This window comes from Oreochromis aureus, linkage group 12 (genome assembly GCF_013358895.1).
Source record: "Oreochromis aureus strain Israel breed Guangdong linkage group 12, ZZ_aureus, whole genome shotgun sequence".
In the NCBI taxonomy this organism is placed as follows: domain Eukaryota; kingdom Metazoa; phylum Chordata; class Actinopteri; order Cichliformes; family Cichlidae; genus Oreochromis; species Oreochromis aureus.
The window spans coordinates 21,281,519-21,296,314 of NC_052953.1; the positions used below are offsets into that span (position 1 = coordinate 21,281,519).

General features: G+C 39.2%; 2 protein-coding genes and 1 non-coding gene across 7 annotated transcripts; all 3 read left to right on the forward strand.

The window, feature by feature from the left end:
- Positions 1 to 1,715: 1,715 nt before the first annotated feature.
- On the forward strand, positions 1,716 to 1,787 carry trnaq-uug. Its single transcript has one exon. It is a non-coding gene; the product is annotated as a tRNA-Gln (tRNA).
- Positions 1,788 to 2,768: 981 nt separating this feature from the next.
- Positions 2,769 to 8,599, forward strand: cenph (centromere protein H). Of its 4 annotated transcripts, none has more exons than XM_039621233.1 (10): positions 2,769 to 2,997; positions 6,812 to 6,936; positions 7,030 to 7,085; positions 7,177 to 7,222; positions 7,301 to 7,369; positions 7,460 to 7,516; positions 7,597 to 7,660; positions 8,030 to 8,081; positions 8,181 to 8,338; positions 8,439 to 8,599. In XM_039621233.1, exons 2-10 carry the CDS (start codon positions 6,815 to 6,817, stop codon positions 8,529 to 8,531), a joined length of 717 nt encoding a protein of 238 aa, XP_039477167.1. In that variant the 5' UTR covers positions 2,769 to 2,997; positions 6,812 to 6,814; the 3' UTR covers positions 8,532 to 8,599. The 4 variants fall into 4 exon arrangements, with proteins under 4 accessions (XP_039477167.1, XP_031611231.1, XP_039477166.1 ...); XM_031755371.2 differs by having other exon boundaries at positions 2,770 to 2,997; positions 6,775 to 6,936; XM_039621232.1 differs by lacking the exon at positions 2,769 to 2,997 and adding an exon at positions 4,168 to 5,012.
- Positions 8,600 to 8,743: 144 nt separating this feature from the next.
- Positions 8,744 to 14,559, forward strand: dimt1l (DIM1 dimethyladenosine transferase 1-like (S. cerevisiae)). 2 transcript variants are annotated; one of them, XM_031755368.2, is made up of 12 exons: positions 8,744 to 8,908; positions 10,790 to 10,863; positions 10,979 to 11,065; positions 11,858 to 11,919; positions 12,017 to 12,110; positions 12,194 to 12,243; positions 12,343 to 12,466; positions 12,569 to 12,661; positions 12,756 to 12,820; positions 12,898 to 12,961; positions 13,072 to 13,178; positions 13,829 to 14,559. In XM_031755368.2, the coding sequence occupies exons 1-12, from the start codon at positions 8,851 to 8,853 to the stop codon at positions 13,869 to 13,871; spliced, it is 921 nt and encodes a 306-aa protein (XP_031611228.1). In that variant the 5' UTR covers positions 8,744 to 8,850; the 3' UTR covers positions 13,872 to 14,559. The 2 variants fall into 2 exon arrangements, with proteins under 2 accessions (XP_031611228.1, XP_039477165.1); XM_039621231.1 differs by lacking the exons at positions 8,744 to 8,908; positions 10,790 to 10,863; positions 10,979 to 11,065; positions 11,858 to 11,919 and having other exon boundaries at positions 12,049 to 12,110; positions 12,194 to 12,260.
- The last annotated feature ends 237 nt before the right edge of the window (positions 14,560 to 14,796 follow it).

Sequence of the window (14,796 nt, forward strand, 5' to 3'; positions counted from 1 at the left end):
ACAATGCAGCTTTTTCCGAAATTAATTAAATAATAGCTAGATGCACAGAATATTAACGTTTTAAAATATTTCACCAATTAAACTGACAGCTCATTTTCAGAAGTAACTGAATGACCCATGTTATCGTGATCATTATTTGTGCAGTGCTGCTTTATATCTCACAATAAACTAACCCCATTTCTGGAAGGCCCCTGAAATCATCTAATATAAAACAGTTCATTCCCTCTTCCTTTTTAGAGGAAGGGCAGGAAGCCGAGTGAACCTACTTTATGTTCAGGTCACCAGGGATCAGTGGGATGACTCATACAGACAGCCATTCACACCTACAGCCAAGTCAGAGTAGCCACTTATTAGTTTAACCCGCTTGTCTTTGGACTGTGGGAGGATTTAGTTGCCATCATAATGATGATGTAGTCCAAAACCACAAACCTTGAAGTAATAAAGTAGTTGAAAAATAAACTGAAGAAAAGGAGGTGCCTCAGCTTACATGGTTAAGTTCAGAGGAGGGGACTGTTATTGAGTTACACAGCTCCTGTTGTTTACACGTTGGCTGGACTGTTACAGAAGACAGGGATGGAAAATAGCATTCCCCATTAATGGTCACAGCCTTGAGACAGATAAAAGTGAGTCTCTCACCAGGGTCTGTTACTCCTAATGATGCAAAGAAAAAAATCCTTAATGGGTTCCATCGAAGACTGCCTCCCACCACAACAACCTATAGAGCACTGTGTTTGCATTATTAAACAGATCCCTGGCTTACCTCTGGGATCCTGTAGTTTTAAAGATAAAGAGATAAAGATGTTTCGAAAACTACTTTTGGAAGAATATGAAACTGATAAAGTTGATCACCCATTGTATATATAACTATGCTAAATTGTATCTAAATTATATCTATCACTGTAGCTATGTTTATACATGTCCTCCTTGTTTATTGTGTGGGGTAAGTGATGATGGGAATTAGGGGTAACAATGAATGGTGGGATTCAATAGAATGTTGAGCATGGGGTAGGGATTAATAAGTATGTTATACTTCTTCCTACTCCATTTCAGACTTAATAATTGTCATTTCATGTCATTTAGACTCTGTTTTATTTTATTTGTTTTCTTCTTCTTCTTTTTTTTTATCTGAGCACATACCTGTGTGTATTTACATATATATTCGTATTTGTAAATGCAAGTATGTGTACTTGTGTATATATTGTTTTTTTTCTGTATATGTCTGAAATAAAGATACAATAATAAAAAGACGTTCATTTAAAAATACTGCAAAATGCTGAACATCTCCTACGACTATTGGAGCAAGTTGGGGTGATTTCGGATAGACGGCTGAACATTTTTAAAGAACCGTGTGTTCCTTTTTTTAAATCTTCTTTTGGATTTCACTGGACTACCGCCTAACAAAACCTCCATACTAACAGCCCAGTTTATTCCCAAATACCTGAAATCACGCACTGGTACAGACACACACACACACACACACACACACACACACACACACACAATGAAACACGGAGCTCGTAATTTAGGGAACTCAGTTAAAAGGGATTTACTGAATCAGTTCAATTAAATTAATTGAACAATAAAACCTTATTTTGGCTTTTGAAAGCCACAAGTGGAACATTCTTAAAACACACACACACAACTTTCACAGGTAGAGTGAGCCAAGGGGGATTTTGCGCAAGTCCTGTGCGTGCATACCAGGTACGCGAGTAAAGGGTTCCATGGTGTAATGGTTAGCACTCTGGACTTTGAATCCAGCGATCCGAGTTCAAATCTCGGTGGAGCCTGTCACTTTTCACTTTGAGATGGTGTCAAATTGGCCTACTATAAAGTACATCATACACAATCGGTCGACATAATCAGCATAACAAGATTCTTACGTTATACAGATTAAGGATTTGTCATGTGTTATGGAAATGCTTATTTGGGCCCGTGCATGTGTTTACTCCTGCTTGATGTTAGATCAAATTGCGAAATTTTTGTGGTGTCCTGCTTTGGGAGGCTATTGCAATTTGCGACTGTCTGGAAAAACCTACACCATTCAGCCTAAAGCGTTTACCTAAACAATCAATAAATTAATCCAGTCAGAAGAATAAATGTCAGGCATAGTTTACATATAGAAAAAAAATGCATGTAAAATATAGTGTTTCAGTTTTAACGGTGTCAGGTGTAGAGGTGTAACTTACACAGTTGCTTACACAAATCATAATCTTGCATCACAACTGAACCTCATCCTGCTTTGTTTTGTTTGATGGACCTGAGGAAGTCGAGGTGAAGTCGTCAGTTCGGCGTGCAGGGGAAACATCTTGGGTCACAACTAAACTCGTGGTTAATTGTATGATTTATGGCACCGTGTCTAACACTTTTACTCTCTAGAGCAAATACTTGAAAATAGTAGAGGCAGAATGTTGAGACAAAACTTTGCAAGTAAAGAAATAAAAGGTGTATTTCAACAAACCCTGTTTGTCTTGAGTGAAGAATACTTTTGTTTTTGTATTAAAAAAATGCACACTGGTTCCATAGCACTCTTCAGTCACTAATATTTTTAAAAAGCAAGTATTTCATTTCGTATACATGTGGGTTAACTATAGTGACTATAGTAACGATGGTAAACGGTATGATAAAGAAAACAAACCTGTTGTATTTATTCACATAAACAATATGTGGTGTTCCTCTCGACCAGCAGGGGGCGCCGCATCCCTCGATGTGTGGCAGGCAGAGCCTTTGAAAGTTGAAAGTTGACGTGTGACGTATGGTGACGTTCCGTTACGTGTTTCTTGGCGGGACGGCGTCGTTATAAAGTTAAGTCGCGCGGCGTCAGCAGAGTTTGGTGTGTTACAGCTGGTGACATTTTGATGAGCAAAAAATTGTTAACTTTAACGGGCGAGTGTAACGACGACGCCAGGGAGGACTAACCTCTGCTTCTTCGTCGTCTACTTCTTCTTCTTCTTTTTTAAAAATCTTGACGTAAGACAGCGTTAACCTAACTCAATTGAGGTAAGACTTATATGTAAGCCGAAGTAGTTTTAACGCTAAGTTATAACCAGTTGAAAACACGTTAAATGACGTTATATGAAAATGATGCTTACATGTGTTTACTCTACTTCCTGTGTAGTTAACCGGATTCTTGTTCTTAATTTGAGGATTCCCTTTATTTGTCTGTAACGGTACACTCACCGGGCACTTCATTAGGGTAAACGTTGCTAGCACTAGGTTGGACCCCAGAACTGCCTTCCTTATTTATGGTCTATGTTGGCATGATAGCATCACACAGTTGCTGCAGATTTGCAGCAGTTGCACATTCATAATGAGTATCTCTAAGTCCAGTTCATCCCAGATTTGGTGTATTGGATTGAGATCTGGCGCCTGAGTACAGCGGACTCACTATCTTGTCCAAGAAACCAGTTTGAGATAATGTGAGCTTTGTGACATTGTATAATTATACTATTCTTAATAGCAGTCATAAGTTGGGTTCAGTGTAGTTATAAAAGGATTGACATGGTTGGCAACAATACTCAGGAACGCTGTGGTATTTAATTGATTTTCAGCTAAGAGACCCAAAGTGTACAAAGAATCTCTACCAGTCCATTACACCACAGACAGCAGCCCGAACCATTGAAACAAGCCAGTATGGATGCCTTCATGTAATTTACACCAAATTCTGACCTTACCATCTGAAATTTAGAACAGAAGTCAACACTCATTAGACCAGTCAACTTTTTGCCATTCTTCTATTGTCATGTGCTTGTGCAAACTCTAGCCTCAGTTTCCTGTTTTTAGTTGACACGAGTGCCCCCCAGTGTGGTCTTCTGCTGCTGTAGTCCATCTGTTTCATGTTGTGCATTCAGAGATGCTCTTCTGCATACCTTGGTTGTAACGAGTGATTATTGCCTGGTCATTCTACCCTTCCTCTGACATTAACAGTGTGTTTTACCCCAGAACACTGCCACTGACTGGACAGTTTCTTTTTCAGATCCTTCTCTGTAAACACTAGAGATGGTTGTGTGGGAAAATCCTAGTAGATCTCCAGTATCTAAACTACTCAGACCAGCCCATCTAACACCAACAACAGTGCCACGTTTAAAGTAATCTAAATCAGCTTTCTTCTTCATTCTGATTTTAAGTTTGAACTTCAGCAAGTAAGCTTGACCATCTCTGTATGCTTAAATGCATTGATCTTAGAGGGGTTTTTTTTCTCCTCCTGAGACTCACTGTCCAAACCTATTAGTTTATTAGTTTATATATGTGTGTGTGTATATATATATATATATATATATATATCTTTTTTTAGTTAATTTTTTCATGGATGGGCTATTACATGTAAAAATGTGGTCATTTTGGACTTTCTTACATTTTTTTTTAAAAGAAAGATTAAATGCATTGGGATGTTGTCACACACACAGTTATGCGAGTATAATGCACAGTGAAATGCTTATGTATCAGGTCGGTTATACGAGTAAAGTGGAAGACAAATGGAGAAGAATCACTGAACTCATTTAATGGTTGGTTAACATTATGAACTAGTAGCTCAGCTATAGGCCAATTATCCATAAGTCGAATAATATGTTGTGGGCTAGGGTGGTCTTTATCTTTCTTTTAAAACGTTGAAATGAGCATTAAAGAAAGTGAAACCAACTCTCACTGTATGAGCCTTGCTGAAGGTGCATGAGTAGAAGACGAAAACCGTCTTAATGTGGACTGCTTGTCTTCAGTTTTACCCTCCTGTCCGACAGGTGGCGGTACTGAACTTGTAGGCTGGTTTGCTAATCCCTGATAAAGAACAACAATAACAATTTAACGCAGTGACAAAACTGACTACCTATTGCGCAATTTCTTGCTAATTGACAACCGTGTTTCACACAGATGAAAGCTTGTGAAGAGTTGTAACTAGCCGTTACATTGAACGACTGACGTTAACTAGCAAGTGTAACGCTGAAGCTAACAGAGGCTCAGCAGACTGTGCTTATTTGATGTCATTTGGACTTGAAGCATCATCAATTACGTTCAGAGAGGTAAGATGTTTCTTTAGAATAAACCGATATTAGTTTTAGCGCTAAGCTGACAGCTGCTGAAAAGGGCCGCTGTAACCGTATAAAGACGAGCATCAACTCCGATTAGGGCTGCTAACATGAACTGTATGTTTGTGTACAGCACAGAAGCAGAGCTGCACTGAAGTACAGTTTTCAGCTTCTACGACATCAGAAGCCTGCGCTTGACTTTATGCGTGACTGTAAAACTGATGGGTGACAAATTACTGCGGGTGCTTTAACACAGGTGCTAAGCATAGCACCGTGAAGTGATTGAACTACCAGTGATACTGTCGTATTTCCAAAAAAAAAAAAGTGTCACCAGGCTAAGTCGATAATGATTTTATATGAGATGACAGGAACGGCAGGTTAAAGTGACTTTCGAAGTGGTTTCACTGTGTAGCAATGAACAGGTGGCAGGAGCCTCTGTCACAGAAGCCTCTTTGCTCGTATCTGGCTGCGTTTCCGTGCATTATCTGAAGATTGACACTTGCACAACAAAACTGCTTACTGTTTGCAAACCACTGAGCTCAGTGGTTACAGTGGAGGGCTACAGCAAGGAAACCAGATGATTCATTGGTGCAACCTGCAGAATCTGCCCCGATTTTCTTTTTCTACATAATGTTGTGCAGTTTTCTGGTCAACTGAAAAACCATCTGTCTGTCTGCCTGGCCACCACTCACAACCACTTTTGATCACAAGGTGATTTTTCAGGTCGCTTAATAGGAGGCAGTCTTCTGCATTCAGTCACAGTTTGACAGTCAGAAATATATTTAAATGTTTTCAAATACTTGCTGTCTAATTTATAAATGCAGACAGATTGCCAACATTTCGCCATCAGTTTGAACAAGTCTTTGTCAATGAGGAGACTCGACTCAAATGGCTGCCAGCTGGTTGTATTCTGGTCATGTTCCTATAGAGCAGAAAGGCTGCTGAGCACAAATTTAACAGTTCAAAGTTTATCACTGTTAACTGTTGTATTATCAGGAACAGATCGCATGTATTTAACAACTTAACCTCATTCAGTTGCATACAGTTAGCGTGTCTCTGTCTTTTGGCAGTACAGCTATGGCAGGTTTATTGACAGTGTTGGTGTGCTTATTGATAAAGCAGACAAAGTTTAACTTTGAGAACATAATTGGCTGTTTTAAAAGTTATTGAAACTTGGCATATCATAAAATCTTAATGCATATCAAATTGTGATAATATTTGATTGTGGGATATTTGCCGATCCCTACTTAAAATATGGTATTTTTTTATGCAAACTTGTTTCTGCCAAGGTGGACTATTAATAAGACACTAATCCAAAATTTGTTCTCACGATCTCAACAGTTTGACTTACTAATTGAAATTTCAAATAATTTTTTCACATGTTTGAGTTGATAAGTTGGAATTTTGAAACGGCCTTCCTCAGCTCAGCTGCTGAAAACTTAAGTTTAACTTTAATGTTTTGCTCATGATTTGTGGGCAGTTTTTTGCACCAGCTGCATGTATGAATTATGAATGAGTGTAAGGCTGTATGATACAAGGCTGTATGATGTGTTTTGTATGTTGAGATGAGTATGCTTGTTTCTGCCACTGAAACAAAAAAAACAACAAAAACTTGATGACTGGCAGACAAAAACTTCAGGTTAAATGCCATTATTTTCTGTGTATTAGTGCATATTAGTCAGTCTGAGTTTTAATGAGCTATAGTTCCTTATGTTGGATTAAATCCACATTTCTGTGGTGTGATTTGTCTCTCCAGGAATCTTCACTCTTTTTTTTTTCTTTTTTGTTTTTTGGTGATGGAGTCATCTGACAGTCAGGGGAAACTCAATCACATGGTGGGGACTGTGGAGCCAAATGATGTTCCTGCTGCTGAAGGCGCCACCGGACAGAAAGACACATCACCTGTAGACATGCTGAGGTTTGTATCTCTCACCCCAACATCGGTGTTGAAAGTCAGTTTTTGATCCAGCTGTGCCGCACATGTCACCTCTGGTCTTTACTTTCTTTACAGAATAAAGCAACAGATGTCCAACCAGTGCTTTGAGATGGCAGTACAGCTCAACGCAGGTATAAAACAATTCTCTTCATTTAAATTTTTTTTTTTTTTTTAGTTTTTTAAGAGCAAAAATAGAAATTAATTTTAAGTTTCCCCTGATAGAAAAAAATAAAAGGTCGTGCAGCACATCTGAAGCAGAGAGAGACTTGTGAGTATTTGACGTTTTAAAGCCAAATGTTTACAAAAAAAGGGGGAAAAACAAGATGTTGACGCGTGTTTGTTTCAGGCCAGAATATATCAGTGAGCTTGAAAGGGTGAAGACGCTTCATTTTAACAGCACACTGACCCTGCACAGGTAAACCGCTGCTTGTATTATTTGTTTTTGGAGTTTGGATGTTGTCATGTTTATCGTGACAGATCATTGATCATCTCTGATGTCTTATAGAATGCAGATGTGGCACGCTATCGGAGAAAAGCTGAACTGGAGTGACTCTGAAGCAGAGTAAGTCTACTGACAACGTACAGAAACAGCTGAAATATTTAATTATTTTTATCAAAACATTTGTTTTGTTTTTTCCTCAGCGCCCTGAAAGCCATAAGTGACCGCTGCATGGGTCTTTGTTCACACATAAAACACCTTCAACAGGTGAGCAGCTGTATTCTTCTTTGAAGTGCTTTGTGTGTTTAAAATTTTATGGGATTCCTATATTAGACAATTTGTTGTGTTAGGGTATTGTAATCACTTACAGTATTGTGCAAAAGTCTTCAGTCAACCCTCATTTATTGATATTTTGCTTGGAAAATGGATATTGGGTTCTGATCTTTATTGAAACATGAAAACATTCATGGAAGTACAGTGTATATAAGGCAAAAACAGAATCTGTACAATTCTAACAAATTTCAAAGTCAATACTTGGCATGACGACCTTTATTCTTCAACATGAATGCTATAGGTTAAAGTGTTATTTAAAGTTGAGGGTTTTATACCCTAATTCACTATTTATTTTTCTAACAGGAGTCCAAAAAACTTCAAGATGAGATTACAGAAATACAGAAGAACAGACTTGGTATGCTTTACGGGAAAGAAACCGGATGTCTTTCACAGTTAAAGTTCTTAGTTATTTATTGTTTCGACTCCAGATTAAAGTAGTACTTTCTGCTTGCAGAGATGAAACGGGTCACGCATGAGAAGATCAAACACATGGAGGAGTTTTCAAAGAAAGAGTATCCAGACATGGAAAAGTACAAAGCTGCGTTGGAGAAAGGCCAAGCAAACCTGGAGAAATATAAAAAGATGGCCATCATGACACAAAATGTCCTCAGGGTAAACTTTAGAAAAAACAGTCGGTACAGTTTATGACTGAATGTTTGATACTCACTTCCAGTTTCGTTGGTTGTATGTTAATGTTTGTTTTCCTCTTCAGGGCATCCTCTTGGCCTGTAAAGTCAACTGGCTTGATGATCCCAAACTTCGAGACATCGCCATGACACTCGAGGAGTTTCCCATCTCTGAGTAAAGATGGAGGTCGTGTGTGTGTGTGTGTGTGTGTGTGTGTGTGTGTGTGTGTGTGCGTGTGCGTGTGTGTTAAACAAACTGTTTCAAAAACAGTTTTATTTTCATCTTGAAAAAGTAAAAGCAATGCCGCCAGATCGCCACCAGAGGGCGCGGAGGAAGCGAGCCAACAGATGAAATCTGCAGCTCAGCGTGTCACTGAAGAAGAGAAGGAGCAGCACAGAGGAAGGACTACACGTGTTTACAAAGTCCAGCCAGCCTTACTCTGGATAATTACTTATTTGGATTTTTGTAGCTCTTTAAGTGGGACAAAATAAAGTAAAATGCCGAAGGTCAAAGCGGAGAAGAAAAGCAGACAGCACCAAGAGGTCAAAAACCAAGGTACGTTTCTCAACGGGGTGCGTTAGCATTAGCATGTTAGCATGCCGGACATCATCGTGTCTGTGCAGTGTTTGCAGAGCTCGTGTATCGCTGTTTTAACAGTCACAGCATGTAACACGAACCACTGCTGTGACTGTCGTCACTTGTGTTGACGTGGAAACGTTTCAGTGACTCCAACCCACCAGCTACTTCAATGAAAAGGTTTCTTTTGAACGTTTCTTTTCCTGCAAACTGTTCATTTGTGCTAACTGCGATATTTAAACCAGCTGCTTCCTCTGTCATTTTCTGTATACACTGTTTAGGAGGTGAACAAATGACATAAACAAATTTGTTTACGGCTAATCAAGATCAGAGAAACATAACTGACTGTAACAGTTCTAAAATGTAGATTTATTACTACTGTTTTGCAATATTATGAATGTAAATATTCCCCAAAGAGGCTTATGTATGAAGAAATGTTGAAAGTCATTCCTGATATGTAAATAAATGTCTTTTGTCATTATGTTAAAATGCTTGTTTTGATTTTTGTTTTTTTTCATGGTGGTGGGGGGTTATTTCATTTGCAAGCACCCTCAACCTTGATGTCAATGAAAAATGTTTACTGATAACAGCAACAAACTCAGACTCTTGTTTGTCAGATTCCCTGATACGTTTTAAGGGCCTAGCCACAAAAATCTTTAAGCTATACAGAAGACGACTCACGAGGCTGAGCCAGTAATTCATTACTGTTCATTCAAACCAGACCACTGATCCAGACTAATTCATCGCAGCCTGAAACAAACCTCAGTCCACCAGGAGTTCTTGGAAAGGGGGCCTGCCTTGATTCTTGGCAGCTATTGGAAAAGAGCCAGACTTTATGAAGCTTTCTGTTATTTGGTATTGTCTGTTGAAAAACATCAAACTAATCAAAATGTCAGTCTGGTCACTCTGCATGGGAGAGGAAGTTAGCAGAAGATGGCGAGATGCGTTCGATATTTGTAATAAGTAGCGGTGACTGACCGTGGAGGGGGAGGAATTGGTGCTGTAACTTTACAGTATGCATTTTATTTCACAGGAATAGATGGGCATGGGGAAACAGGGGAGCAACATTGAAAGTTCACAAAAGCAGAAATGGAAAGGATAAAATTTGGCCACGTTAGATGAAGACAAAGACAGCAGTTACTTCTGGCTGTCTGCATGAATTTAAATGAAATTAGGAGTATGACCATCTGGAAACTTACACTGAGCAAGTTGATGAACAGGCAGGCTGACTGTTAACTCATTCCTACCTGAAGGCTGAGAGAAGTGCAGAAGATTTTTAAAGAGGAGGATGGATGTAAAGAAAAGTGGCGTCTCGGTGCCAATTATGAGCGCAGGAAATTTTTTTGAATCTGCAGCCGTGGTTATGTTTCTCAGCGGTTTGTGGAAGGGATGGTGTGATTCCTTAATACTGTATCACTGCCGGGTGCATGTAAACCCCACTGAACAAAAAGCAGTGCAACGTTCACCCATCTGCAATAGATGCAATGTTTGAGTAATGATGATTTTAAAATTTTCAGCAGGAGCTGTTTATCTGCAAAATGAGCCTTGGGGGTTTCTTGCTGTGTATATACAGAAGGAGGACTGTAGTGCATTAAAACCCAATTTAGTAGAAAGTGAAAAATAGCTCACATTCATCTTAGCAAGGGAACAAGCAAAAGGAGTATTTAGAGTATAACGTTTAGATTTTGCAAGAGCTTCATAGATGTTTTTCATGGGATTAGATGAGCTGGCATGGATGGACTCATCCTTGGCTTAAAATGTGAGCTTAGGACATATAAACAGATATAAGTGTACATACATAAATGACCATAGTCATCACACAAGACCAGCATGCAGTGCTCAGTTTGCGCTCTGTTGCAGGGATCATGTTCAACACTGGCATCGGCCAGCACATCCTGAAGAATCCTCTGGTTGTCAATGGGATTATTGAAAAGGTGGGAAAGACTTTTTAACAAATACTCACAAAATGTAAAATATGTATTTAAAAAAAAAAAAGTGGGCAATCACAGGCTGCTGATCTAACTGAACTGTGACGCGTGTCTTTTTCAGGCTGCTCTGAGGCCGACAGACGTGGTGCTCGAGGTGGGACCTGGTACTGGTAACATGACGGTTAAGCTGCTGGAAAAGGCCAAAAAAGTGAGAGCCTCAAACTGTCGGGGGTCTCGCTCCAAGAACTCACACTACACTTTTATGCAAGGCTTTTTCCAAAAATGTTGTGATACACAATGTCAGTAAATACAGATATTTTAAAACCTATATGTAATAGAGAATTGTGTAAACATTAAATATTGAAACTGAAAATCCAATTAGTTTTTTTTACATTCTCATTATTATTTGTTATGAGATGTTCTGCAACTTTTTAAGCCCCAACTAAATTGCAAATGGAAAAAAAAGTTGCACAAAATCCTTTCAAACCACAAAAAGTTTAATTCAATATTGAGATTTGAGTTTTTAAAAAAATCAAAGTTTTTCAAAAACAATCAAAATATACTTGGTTCGATTCCAGGAGGAGATACAAATGCATCTGGTGTGTTTAAAAAAAAAAAAAAAATAGATCTAAATCTAAAAGCCTAAGGCCAGTATTTTAATTGCTTGCAGACAGCACGAATGAATGCACGTTTCTGTTACATTTTTTCTTGGAGAATGCTTGGAGCACACGTGCGTAGTTGGTGGATCTCAGCGTAGTGTCTTTGCAGACAGGTCCACGCTGTCATAACTAATTTGAGAGGGCACTGAGTGTTGCTTTTACCCTGTAATGATAAAATTTACACCCCCAAAAAGACCCTCCTCACACTTGGAAAGTATAAAACTGCCATAAGACTACACAGACTGCACTCCTGGAGTTTATCCGGTATTTTGTTTCATTTTGGTGTTTGTTGGGTGCTGCAGTGACTGCAGATTTTTAAAAGTGACTCGCCGTTTCTGCAGGTCGTCGCTTGCGAGTTGGACTGCAGATTGGTGGCTGAACTTCAGAAGAGAGTACAGTGCACGTGAGTGAACAAAGCAGCGCTGCTCTCACATATACTGTGCTTAAAAGTAGTACTTGAATATAAAGTGATCTAATAAAATCATTGTTTTCTCCATCAGACCCTTACAAGCCAAGCTTCAGATATTAATTGGAGATGTGCTAAAAACAGATCTGCCTTTCTTTGACGTCTGTGTGGCTAACTTACCTTACCAGGTATAGATGTGTTTCTGCCAAATCCGCACAAGTCTTTCAGTGTCTTGCATTGCACTGGGACCAAACAGTTTCTCTTTGTGCAGATTTCATCACCTTTTGTCTTCAAGCTCCTGCTGCACCGGCCTTTCTTCAGGTGAGACACAGCTGGAGGTCCGTAGAGGAAGTTTGATCATCTTCTCTCGTATCCCTGCTGTGTTAAGTGCCTGTTATTTATTTATTTATTTTCCTCCAGGTGTGCAGTCTTGATGTTCCAGCGAGAGTTCGCCATGCGCCTGGTTGCCAAGCCTGGAGACAAACTGTACTGCAGACTTTCCATCAACACGCAGCTTCTGGCTCGTGTAGACCATCTCATGAAGGTCAGCATCCGCTCTCTGATGGTTGTCTAATGCTAACAGCAACTCTCTAGACCATTTGTCACAGTGTTGATGTGTATTTTATTTATCTTTCAATATTATCAGGTAGGGAAGAATAATTTCCGTCCCCCTCCGAAAGTGGAGTCAAGTGTTGTCAGGATAGAACCCAAAAATCCTCCTCCTCCAGTGAACTTCCAGGTGAGCTTTGATTGTTAACAAATCCTGCTGTGGAGGAGTATTCATTAAAAATAGAAGTTAAACTGAAGGTGTATGTTGTTTTTATTCTGAGTAGGAGTGGGACGGCCTCGTCAGAATAGCCTTTGTAAGGAAAAACAAAACCCTCAACGCAGCTTTTAAGTGAGTAGCTCTCAAACGGTTCACTCAAAAGTGGGTGTGGTCCAGAGCAGATGATCATGTGATCTTGTATTCTGTAGGTCCGCTGCAGTGGAGCAGATGTTGGAGAAGAACTACAGAATTCACTGTTCTCTTCACAATACGGTGAGTGAAGTTTTTAAATAAACAACTCCTCAGCCCTCTTTAAAGATCTCGCCCTCGCCCGCTCCCCGTTGGCTGCTTTTAATCAATAATCTTTTTGTGCATCTTCACAGGAAGTCCCAGCTGACTTCAGCATTAGCAAAAAAATCGAGAGTGTCCTTCAGGAGGCTGATTTCAGTGAGAAGAGAGCCAGGTCGATGGACATTGATGACTTCATGGTGTAAGCTGACATTCTCTACCTACATTTGAAACGCCACAGCCTGTAGCTTTTAGTGTGGTTTCTCTACAATTTACCATGTGATTCTTGTGTAATTACAGTGTAAAAAAGTATTGGTATGTCAGTAGATACACATGCCTGCCTCTTTTCCACGATCACCTACTCGACTCTGTTCTCTTGACTTACAATTAAGCACCTCTTATTATGGTTGTCTCAAGAGTCCTGTGATGTAATTTGTATGTGACACAAACACAACAATCGAGCATATCGAAGCGATGGCATTACCTGCTCAGTTGGGGGCTTTTTTCCAGACTTGGGGTAAAGATGAGAGCCAGAAAGAGTCACTCCCTGACCAATCAGTGTGGTCTATTGATGTTCCATTTTCAGCTCGACTCTGCTCACTTTGAACCCCAACCAAGAGTTTTTTTTTTGTTGTTTTTTTAAGTAATCAGTACCAGGTTTTACCAACTAATGGAAAACTCAAAAGATTCAGATTAGAACTTGCCATGTAACATATGTGCACACTGCACACGAATGTGACCTGTGTGTGGATGACAGGAGTCTATTGTACATTATAAACGGCAGGCTGCATGTGGTTGTTAAAGGCTTCACTGTTCTAATGTGTTTAATCGTCTTTTCTTCATCATCCTCAGACTGCTGCATGCGTTCAACTCTGCAGGAATCCACTTCTCCTAACTCTGATGAGAAGATCTTCTCATCTTTCAAAATTGTCACATGAGGGAGAATTTTGTGGTCAGATCATGGAAGAGCAAACGGCCTGTCCAGTTCAGCCCCTGGAGCCCTGTTTGACGGAACTGAAATTTCAGATATTGAAATGGTTGAACGAAATATACAAATAATATCAGATGCATTTAAAGTGCTCATATTGAGTGCTATTTTACATTTGTGGAAATATATGACCTGTAAAAACTTTGAGCACAGATACTTTAAAGCCTCTTTGTGGTCTGAGTTTGTTCTTTGTCCAAAAATGTAGATTATTGTAATCTAAAACCAGACATTTTCTAAACTACACAGATTTTCCTTCTCAAGTGTAGAAATGTTACATTGATTTTTTTGTAACTCTCAATAATGCAGAGTTACTCCTGCGTAATAGGTCCCCTTTAACAAAGAATCAATATTCCCTGTCGCACTACATAAACAATTTGATTGCCTTCATTAGAAGTTTTGCTTTATGCTTTTGTTCTGACTTTTTTTTTCTGTTTTTGAAAGTCTGTACCAGAAAATCTTTTACTGGTATGACTGCCATGAATATAATACATGTAAAGAAACTAGAAATATTAAAACAAAGTCTGGATAAGCTCAGAACAAGGATAACCAATTAGACTGAGGGGTATAAAAACTCAATAAATGTTATGAAAGAAAATAGTGACCATTTGTTTTCTCTAACAATAATACACGTCTACTGGTCACAGAAACACCAAAGAAACATGGATACTGAAAGAACACGTGTGGAAATTGTAGTTACTCACTCTGGCCGCTGGAGGGCAGTGAATAGCCACTAATGTCTTGGTCATGTTAAGGTGGAAACATTGGCTACCGATGCTGAGGTGACTTTCAAAATAAGTTTGCCGAACTTGCCATTTGAGTACAATAATACACT

Coding starts and splice junctions, on each gene's coding strand:
- cenph (XM_039621232.1), top strand. CDS start 4,971: ATGTCATTTGGACTTGAAGCATCATCAATTACGTTCAGAGAG. Junction 7,223..7,300: donor TCTGAAGCAGAGAGAGACTT/GTGAGTATTTGA, acceptor TGTTTGTTTCAG/GCCAGAATATATCAGTGAGC. Junction 7,661..8,029: donor ACATAAAACACCTTCAACAG/GTGAGCAGCTGT, acceptor TTTTTCTAACAG/GAGTCCAAAAAACTTCAAGA.
- dimt1l (XM_031755368.2), top strand. CDS start 8,851: ATGCCGAAGGTCAAAGCGGAGAAGAAAAGCAGACAGCACCAAGAGGTC. Junction 12,111..12,193: donor TGGCTAACTTACCTTACCAG/GTATAGATGTGT, acceptor CTCTTTGTGCAG/ATTTCATCACCTTTTGTCTT. Junction 13,179..13,828: donor GACATTGATGACTTCATGGT/GTAAGCTGACAT, acceptor CATCATCCTCAG/ACTGCTGCATGCGTTCAACT.